The 10,907-nt window shown below is 37.6% G+C and overlaps 1 protein-coding gene across 1 annotated transcript; it reads left to right on the top strand.

Moving 5' to 3' along the window:
* The first annotated feature begins 4,023 nt into the window (after positions 1–4,023).
* On the top strand, positions 4,024–4,857 carry LOC119745121 (complement C1q subcomponent subunit B-like). The gene has a single exon (XM_038221345.1). It carries the CDS (start codon positions 4,024–4,026, stop codon positions 4,855–4,857), a length of 834 nt encoding a protein of 277 aa, XP_038077273.1.
* The last annotated feature ends 6,050 nt before the right edge of the window (positions 4,858–10,907 follow it).

Below are 10,907 nucleotides of genomic sequence, written 5' to 3'. Positions count from 1 at the left end.
TGTCAGGGCCGTCCACGTTCGCGTCAATAAATATAACACATTTCCAGAGAGTCACTGAAGGCAAATGATATCATGATTTTAAATGGAGGGCAACCGGGAGCAGGGTCATCTTTTGGGTCCCCCCCTCGCCCCCAGGTGCCCCCCCCCCACACACACACACACGCCCACCGTCGTGATTTACTATACGCCTGAGGACAACCTATTGTGTTTCCCTTTGTCCCTCTAATGTAACACTTTCCCATAGACTAAGACTAAGAAGGATCAAAGGCCCCTTTGTGCTCCTTTTGTTGTCTGTCCTCGAGCGTAATACAATACAAGAGCACACACACACACACACATTAGTTACGGCGCTGTCGGCATGACATTTGGCGACTGTTCCTAAATTTTAATCCTGCTAAATTTGAGGAAAAGTTCAACCATCGCATATGGAAATGAGGATGGGGAATACTATGTTCCCCCGTTCGGAGGAGACCTTAAATGCCCCGGTGCTGACAGGGTTAATTTTCGGCCGAATTTGTCAAAGTGATATTCTAAAATCATGTTCCTGCGTTCACAATATCATGATCTTGTGAAAGAATGTTGCAAGTTTCCACAGCGACACGTTTTCAGATTAAGGCACTCAACTTCGTCTTTAGACCAGCTGAGTTTGGTGGCAACACTTTCAATTTAGACTTCACGTCATTCCTGATTTTGCTTTACTTAAACGATGGCACAAGTCTAATATTTCGTACTCTGATATGACTTCCCTACGAAAGCCCATTAGCGTTACTGCAAATATATTTATCATTTCAACACCATTCTACACAATAAACAATCAAATCATCCTGATTTTGGTATTTGTGCTTGCAGCAGCAACCGGGTACGCCGACCCAATGTTTTAATTACATCTTTCAATAATTTGAACCTTTTAGTAAAGACTTGATAGTATTTACAGAACTATCATCTGTTATCTAGGCGTAAGAGCCTTTCATTATAGACACATTTAAGTAATCAATTAATTATACAGAATTATACCTGAGACGTACAACACTCGTTTTTACAACTGTTAGGATTATTTCTAATTATTCGTACCCCATTTGATATTATGTTTAGTGTCATCGCTGTGATGACTACCAGGAACGACAGTGTTTTAATTCATCATTCAATAATTTGAACCTTAAAGACGTCTTGATGGAGACAATATTTACAGAACTAGGGTCTATCATTTAGGCGTAAGAGCCTTTCATTTAGCATATTTGCGTAATCAATAATAGAATTAACCTTGAGACTTCTCTCCTCTTTACAATTGTTATGGTTATTTCTGAATATTCGTACCACATTTGATATTATATTAAGGCAAGCTTTTCAGAACTATCTTTTTTGGTTTTGTACAATACCAAATACCTTCCGCTGGGGATAAATCACGCATACTATGGTGCAAGTCTATTCAGACTTGTTTGCATTCTGAACGCATTAGATCGCTAGAACAATTCCAGCATCTCATCTAGTAGATCTGATCTTTATGAATCTTACTGCCAACCTGCAATTCTCGTTTTATACCTCCGTCAGAGACTACTCCGACCATACCTTGATTGCCACTTGTTACGGTGGATTTCATTTCAACCTTTCAGCTTTACAAAACTTTCCTTTAGGCTTCAGAACCTTTAGCTATACTTATAATTGAATAATCGCAAGATACCACTCGTCTATTACATTATGGCTGTTTCTGGATTTGTACCCCATCTAACATTGCTGTGTTGACTGCCAGATACGAAAAACCAAAACCATATTTGGAAAAATGGAAACGTACACCTGAACTATGCAAGACAACTCCTTCAGGCAAGGGTAGCAATGTTCGTCTCTTATAAATACTGTTTGAGACATTGAACAACTATGAAATTACAACCAGACTTAACAACTGTGTTAAAAATTGTGTGTTGTCGTTGCTGCTCGCAAGCGTGAAGTGATCTACCTTCAATCCAACCACGCACACATTCCTGTGCCACTCCCTATTCAAATTACCCGCCCTTAACCACTCTACCGTGTCTCATTTACATATCAATGATAAAGCAGATTTATTCTAATTCGTCCCGGTACTCAACCGAATAAATCAATATGTTACTACGGATTATTAATTCGTTATTACGGATTATTAATTCGTTATTACAGATTATTTAATTCGTTATAACTGATTATTAATTCGTTATTACGGATTATTTAATTCGTTATTTCGGATTATTTATTCGTTATTACGGATTTTTTTTCAAGAGGGGGCAAAACATATTTCTCAACATAACATTTACAGCAATATTACATCGCGCCTCTTTTTTCTTCCTTTTTTTCTATTTGTTCCCCCCCCCATCTTTGCTCCCCCCATCTTTGCCTCCCCCCTCCTCGCGACGCCCATGTCCAAAGCCTTATATGCAGTCGTATCATTGTTGCGGCTGCCACCAGAAATAAAAAGGAAACGGATGTTAGAGGTCATTGTCTTTTGGGTCTGAATTTATATCATGAGTGTAGAATAATAGTTGCAATATCCTTCCATTGCACTTCTGTGACTTTGTTAACGAAAAGCTGGCGTTTTGAAGAATATAAATGATAAATAGTGATGAGTTTGTATACAAAGTTAATTGACTTATCCCAGGGTACCAGAGGTCTGATATGCTCCTCCCACATCTGAAATTATTTGAATGGAAACCAAAATATCTGTAGTACATGTGTGAAGTTTCAATTCAACCTGTTAAAATGATTTGTTGTCATGGTCAACTAAACAGTCGGCATTCTCGATCTCCTGCGCACTCTCGTGTACTGTACATGTAAATTAAACATGGTCAATGTGATGGAAAAAGTTAACATTTAAATCGACCTGTTTTGGTAAATGGACATTTTGTGACGTAGGTATGCCCTATTTACGTAAACTTGGTGTCAAAATAACCACAGACATCCGTCAGAGAAAACTGTCAGAGAAACGTGACGGGATTTAAAAAGTGCATTGCGACGATATAAGGAACAAATTAACATGGAGGGGGTTGCGCTCCCTCCCCCTCCGTATTTCGCGCCGCTCTTAATTACTTTGACCTAAAATTACTCTTTAGTCATATTTTCATATTTCACAAGTGCCAAGGCACCCATAAAAGCTGGTTTTATTTTCTCCTCTACCGTTGTGTCGTACGGGTATGAGCGAAAAAGAAAAGGTGGGGTAAAGTTTATTAGTCTGATCTACAATCACTCTCATACACCGTTTTTTGCATAATCTACAGGTTCCAAGCTAATGATACTTGATTTGATCTTGTTTTCAAATTTTATTACATGAACAATTTGCCGCATGCTGCCAATGGGCCTTTGTCTGATCTAGCGAAACTTAAGACTAGCCATTCTGTGATCAGGGTCGATGATACTATGCTTTAAGACAATCTGGGGACTTGTTCCCGAAATGTTGCCTTTTAATTTAACCCCATCCAGCTCTCAGTGCATTCTGATCACGTGCTCTCCGCAAGTGAGTACCAGATTTATTTCGTAATAACGAATTAATAATCTGTTATAACGAATTTATAATCAGAAATAACAAATTTATAATCCGAAATAATGAATTAATAATCTGTTATAACGACTTAATAATCCGTAATAACGAATTAATAATCCGTTATAACGAATAATAATCCGTAATAACAAATTTATAATCCGTAATAACGAATTTAATAATCCGTAATGACGAAATAATAATCTGTAATATTTAATCAATAATCCGTAATAACGAATTAAATGATCCGTAATAACGAATCAATAATCCGTAATAACGAATTAAATAATCCGTAATAATGAATCAATAATCCGTCATAACGAATTAAATAATCCGTAATAACGAGTTAAACAATCCTTAATAACGAATTAACAATCCGTAATAACGTATTACTAACATATACTTGCAGTGGCGCTAATGGGCTTTTGTACTTCCCCACTTTCTCTAAACTTAATATTTTTCTCTCATCTTTCCCTATTTGTTCCCATATTTATTTATTTCGCTTTTTTTGTTTTTCCTTAAAGATGAAGATGTGCGTTCTCTCGATCGTCCTACTTTTAGGTAACACTGTCATTCTCCGAGCTTCCGTTACTAGGCCGGTTCCCTCGGATGGTGATGGTCCTGCGTCTCAGGTGTGTCAGCAGTGCTGCCAGGGACCTGCTGCAATACCCGGCATACCAGGTCTGCCTGGGCCGGTGGGACAGATGGGTCCCTATGGGCTTCCGGGGTCGAAGGGCGTTGCAGGTCAGCAAGGTCAGAAGGGTGAGATTGGTCAGATTGGCCCTGTGGGTGATCGGGGAGCACCTGGGAACACTGGGTCTAACGGTGATGATGGGATTGGCCTGCCTGGCAAGATAGGTCCGAGAGGACCCCCGGGTTTAGTTGGAACAACCGGGGACACTGGTGTCAAAGGTCAGAAGGGTGAGCCAGGGGTGACGCGCGTACGAGGCGACTCCAACCAGCGGGTAGCATTCACCGTGGTGAGGACGAGCAACTCGGATACCTCTACGAGTCACTACACCCGTTTGCCCTTCCAGGAGACCTTGACGCTTCTGCCGGGTACCAGCTTCGATCTCGAGTCTGCCACATTTACATGTAGTGTGCCGGGCACCTACGTGTTCTTGTTTTCGGTGTTGAAAACTTCTTCCTGCGCCCACTTGGACGTTCATCTTAAAAAGAATGACGACTGGGTTGTCTCCGGTGCTAGCAGTGATTCAAGTAGCGCTGAGCAGGTGTCTGGAAGCGCGGTTTTGGTTCTGCAGCGAGGAGACACGGTGTATCTGACCATGAATGGTCAGGCGTGGAGTAATTCCAGACACTACACCTCACTCAGTGGCTTCCTACTTTACCCCGAATAAATAATTGGCACATAAACAAAAATAACCCGAAAACCTAAAGAAATACTTTTCTACTAAATTAATGTGTTTTTTCCTTGTTGCATTGTACATTCGCTGATACATAGTGCTGTACATGTACACCATTTACTGTACAGCAACAGATTAACTATTGTTTAATGCATGTATTTAGCTCTGTGTATCTGTATTGATATACAAGAAACATTATGCTTTATTACAATTTGTTGACAACAATTTTTCTACTTTTTTTATGAACTCTGTAAAGAGTGAAATGCTTTGCTAATTGATTTTTTTTCAAAGCAAGGCTATTGCTCTTTTTTAGGAAATACATATGTTTGCAATAAAGTGTGCCACCGTGACGTGACTGTATGCAGAATGTTTAGGCTGATACAATTATGTATTGGGCAACCCATTTTGACTGGAATTTGTAGGCGTAATTGTCGACAGAAGACTTTTTTTTTGCCACATTTGGCCTTACACAATATACGGAATATTTTGAAAATAAAAGATTTCTGTATTGTGTAATTAAACACTAACAGGTTAATTAAACAGAATATATGCAAACAAAGTAGATAAGACACACATTAACAAGTTACTAAATTAAATTTATTTTTGTTCCTACTTACCTTGATAGTATTTGGGTTGTTATCGTGCACACACAGTTTTATTTCTCGGCTGTATCATGTTCCCTATATAATACGCTGTAGAAATAGGTACATCATACGCCGCCGGGGTTACCCGTTGGCGTTTCCATTGGAAAATACAAATAACGGAATCCGAGACGTTCTGAGTGATATTTAAAGTCAGCTTTAAATCATTGTGCCATTTACGGGCTTATTTATTCTTAATGTTTGAGCATATTTAAACGAGAAAATGTTCACCTAAGTCGCCCGTACAGATGATATGGTAAAATTGGCGGACGAGACAATGTGTGGAACGGCCACTATTGTAGATGACGCCGCGTGACGTTACGCTTCGGCGGCATGTGCCCAGCGCAGAAAATTTAGATTTAATCCATCACATGCATGTATCATTTTTTTTATTTTACAAAATATCCAAAATGATTTCCTGGCCTGTTGACTTACATTTGGTGATTAAAATAATAATTATTCAAAATATTGTATTGCTATTTATAGCAATTTGATGAAACGTTGAGACTTGCATGTAAACTTTAACAGTTTACAGGTGCTTCGAAAAAAAGAAGAATACACTTTTTTTTATTTAAATGATTGCATTATTGTTAACATGATAATCTGTTAGCATTTTTGTATAAGTTATACTTGACTGCAAAAAAGTACAATTGAAAAAAAAATGAAATGTACAAAGCCTCATTCTGATGATTACGAAACACGTTTACCACCGTTTTTTAATATTTTTGCTCGACTTTTGTATAGAAACAAAAACGTTTTATATGCTTTATGTTGAGAAAATAAACAACCTTCCTCATTTTCCGAAACAGAAAAGTGCCAAAAATAGGGGGGGGGGTGGAATTTTCCGAAGAGTTCAAAGCCCCAAAAAGGATGGCATGTGTTTCTTGATTAAAAGACTCAATAAGCCTCTGTTCTAATGATTTCACACTTTGTTTACATGTGCACTTTCATATGAAGCTAGTGAGGCCAACGGTCTACTGAGCACCATAGGAAAGCACACACATAAACAAAGTGTGACGTTATTAGCACAGAGGCTTATTCAAGAAACTCACTTTGAAAATATCAAGTATACAAAGTAAACATTCCAATCGAGTGAGGAGGGTTTTTGGACTGGTTGGATTTGTTCATTTCATCCAATAAGCTGCCATCAGATGGGATAATTTTCTATTATTTTAACTTAAATGTCTTTGTTGACTTCTACTGTGATACCAAATTTTGAATGAATAATTTACCACTACCTCTCTCATGGATGTGGATCATATTTTATTGTATGATAAAGTTAAAATTAACACATTCAACATTTTAACACAAAATATCCTCTTCGGTTTTTAGAATTTGGAAACCTTCGTGAGTAGATGAGCGAAAAGTAGCACATATTTGGGGTCGCCTGATTGAGAATTTATTATTGAATTATGTAATGAGTGCACTATCGTATTATGAATGCGCAGGATGAGGAGTTATAATTCACATGTGACCCACAACGTGACTGAATAAATTAAAATAAGGAAATTTCTGGTCACATTTTGCTGAAATACTTTGTTCCAGTAGAAATGTTTGATTGTGAAATGAGGTTTTGTTAGATTATACATATTTGGTTAATAGTTGTGAACAAGTTTTGTGTTGACAAAGTTATTGCCTGGCGGTCTTGTGAGAAATTACAATTTTTGAAACTTGAACAAAGTCAGTTTATATCAGGCCCAAGGCATAAAATTACAAACAAAATCCATCTCCATCAAATGCTGGAGTTTTTTCAATTGAGGATTCATGCGGTATTTCTACAATTTGAACTCCAAAGTAGTTACAAGCTTACAGTGACGACTCAAAACTATAAGAAAAGAATAATTTGATATAAAACTTCTCTATACCCTATTACACTAGCTTTTGAACATGTGGAAACTATCTACGTCTTTGGCTGGACTTCATTTATGCTTCAAACATGTTTGATCGTTCAACTGAAAACAGTTATTGATATCGTGTGTCGTAGCAACGTAGCAAATCCCAATCTTACTTTTTTGGGGAAAAAATTCTCCCAAGTTCTCAAATCTGCAATGATTGTTAAAATTATAATCACTTTGATATTAAAAGTCCTGTATGTATTAAAAGTCTGTCGTTCGCCTTGTAATGCTTTATGGTTTGATATTTCGACTTCTGGCAGGTCATGATGATTACATACATGTATATAAATTGAAAGAGTTTAATTTGTATAAATGATTGTTCATGATTTATTACAATGTGGGTTGTTAAATGTGACACTATCACAGAGAGAAGAATAACATTGTTCCCATCGCTTGTCAGTAACACAGTAGTAGCTTATAATTGTTTTAAGAAAAGGATTGCTTAGTTTCAAGTACAGCTGATTATATCGCTCTCTTTGACAGCTTAAATATTTGACAACACGAAGTAATCAATCTGATAAATGTCGAATATAACTACTCAGAAAATGTACTAAACAATAAGAGAAAATTTCTCGAGCTTTTGATCACTGCAAAAACGCTTTTTAAAACTCCTTCGGCTGTACTTTATTTAGGGTGCCAAACACTTTTGAAATACACTCTATGTTTGGAAGACGTCAATTGAATTCACGGGTAGTAAAAGCTCAAGACGATTTAGGGCGTTTACTTGATTTAGAATCATTTGTGACTCATAAACTCATTTCTTACGAGTGCGTATTTTGAATGTGTAAACGAATAAAATAATCATTGCCTATAATAAAGTATTGCCGATAATGCCAATCATTTACTTAGGAATGTTGTTGCATGTTTTCATTTCTTGAAAGCCAGGATGATCAATTGTGATGGGCCAAAATGCCGGGTAAAGATTTGTTGAGGATGGGTGGGTTTGAGGGTTAGTTGAATTAAGGCTGATGGGGTTTAAGATAAGGGATTGGGAATTTATGGTTGAGAAGTTCGAAAGTGAGGGTTTCGGGTAAGTGGGGGTCGGGAACGGGTTGGGGACAGGTTGGTGTCGAGGGAGGGGGCATGCCCAAGCCCCACCCCAACAAAACATTTTATTTACTTTCAGTATAAATCAAACAAAGAACAAGATAAAACCACCATATCAAACACGATGATGTCTACTCATCTAGCTTCCCTCCACTGATTCTTGAAATCCACCGATTCTTTAGAAAGTCCGCGACCCCACGCCTTCTTGGAATAGCCAATTTGTCGGACATCGGGCCCTATTAATTTTAATCTTCCCCTCCCCCTCACCCCCCTCCCAATGGTTATAGAATAGATCCACCGATGAAAGGCGGGGGGGGGGAGGGGTCCGGCTTAATTTAGGTTTGATAGTACGGCAGAGAGGTAATGGGGTGCCTTTGATGATACAAGTATGGATTTTGGCACACATCCAGAGTATGTCATGAGAAAGATGTGTGCTTATTTGGCCATTGTAGAATTGCCCTTTGAAAACAAAAAGATCAAATAACAAGAAAAGGCCGCAGTTTTGAAAATTTTGAAAATTGCATATTTTAGCTATATATTTTTCAAAGGACAAATCTGCGATTGCCGTATCGTAGCCAAATATCCCTTTCATGACAAGAGCGAGGATATAATAATCAGAATTTTGATTTTTCAAAACGGGCAGTGTACAGTAACGTTTGCGATGCAAACCCCCTCTACATAATGTTTGAATGGGCGTTATTCACGAGTCAGCCATAATGAGTTAAAAGTGAGGTAACATCTTCTTTTTTGGAACTTGTGAAGAAGGAAAGCAAGTAAATTACGAATCAATTCAAATCTGCTTCCATAATTTAAAATTTGTATTTAAACATTCCCTAATTGTTCATACCAAATTTGAAAGAAACATGACAGTAAAATTAGGCCGCATTAATAGTCTGGCGCCATCCCATTAAACAGTTAAGAATTTATAAAATACATTCAGGGAACTCAACAAAAATGGCCAACTCGTGCATAAGGCCCATTACGTAATCGTTTCCCGCTGTTTAAATTGGCGAGCGCCCTCTTAGGTGTGTAAACCAGTTTGCGCGCTCTCCGCTGTTCTTCATGTTTTGTTGGGTCGAAGACCAAAAATAAACATCACTCTCTTCGCTCCTGAACAGGTAACGACCTTTTTATATTTTACCTCATTCTTTCCCATAATTAAAACATATTCATTCACAGTTACGTGTAATATCCCTTGGTTTCATTTGTATTGCTCTTCGGTCATTATTGTGTAGATTTTGGAAACATAAGACCAGATATTGATTGACTTGCGATGCTTTATGTATTTAAGAATTATTTGTATTTTGAAGATTGATTCTGTTTTCCGCGAAGATCAAGTAACAAGCGGTCTTTTATTCCTCAATAGAATGTACAAAATACCAAAAAAAAAAAACGAATGAACAAAACACTTGTCATCAAAAAAAATAAAAATCATGAAAATAGTGAATACAAAATGGATGCATCAATAATTAAACAATAACCCGCGGTTCGCGCCTAAATTCGGGAAGCGTCCGTATATACTCAATTCAATTCAATTCAATATTACATTTATTTCCATACTGAAACAATATCATAACAGAAAGCAAAATACAATATTGTGGAGGCACAATCCTATTCAGCCAGGGCTTGTTGCGGAGTACCTTTAGAAGAGAAAACAAAGAAATTAAATAATCAAATAGTTAATTATTACGTCAACGACAAACATAAACAGGAGGACAAAATGATCTGACCAGAAATAAATTAAGAAAAATGACTGGAAACAAACGTAAAACTGCAAGAGAGGTGGCAACACTGGAGAACAACCAAAGGAAAACAACCAAACTATGCTACATATTGGGAAATGAGATACTCTTTGAAAGAGTTCTTAAAAGAGCCCACGGAGGTTTTGGATTTAATTGATTGGTCAATGCTATTCCAAAGAATGGGACCGTAGAAGCGAAGTGTTTTCTTGTACCGAGATGTGCGAGTGAAAGGTGTGTATAGGTTGCTGTGTGATCTAGTGTGATGGTGGTGAATGATAATAACTGGAGTAAAGAAAGAAGAAAACGTAGCAGGAAGGAGATTATTAGTAAACTTGAACATGAAAATGCCAGTTTGAAGCTTTTTAAAATCAGACAGGGTGAGAGTGTTTAATTTGACAAGAAGAGGTGCAGTATGATCACGTGGTAGGGAATGAGCACAGATCAGAATGACCCTTTTTTGAATAACAATTAGTAAATGGAGTTTAGAAGAATAAGTGTGAGCCCAAACGATATTGCAGTAGTAGTATGGAAGAATGAGGGTATTGTAAAGTGAGAAAGGAACGTCTCTTGAAAGAAGGTGACGCATTTTAGAAATAACGCCAGTGTTCCGGAAGATAACTTTGAAGATGTGAGAGATGTGAGCCGACCAGGAGAGTTTGTCGTCGATAATAACACCTAGAACCTTTGTAGAGTGAACTTGCAAATATCAGAACATTTAC

This window comes from Patiria miniata, unplaced genomic scaffold (genome assembly GCF_015706575.1).
Source record: "Patiria miniata isolate m_02_andy unplaced genomic scaffold, ASM1570657v1 HiC_scaffold_7, whole genome shotgun sequence".
Classification (NCBI taxonomy): Eukaryota; Metazoa; Echinodermata; class Asteroidea; order Valvatida; family Asterinidae; genus Patiria; species Patiria miniata.
Note: the sequence above shows the minus strand (reverse complement) of the source record. Positions and strands in the feature narration are given on the sequence as shown.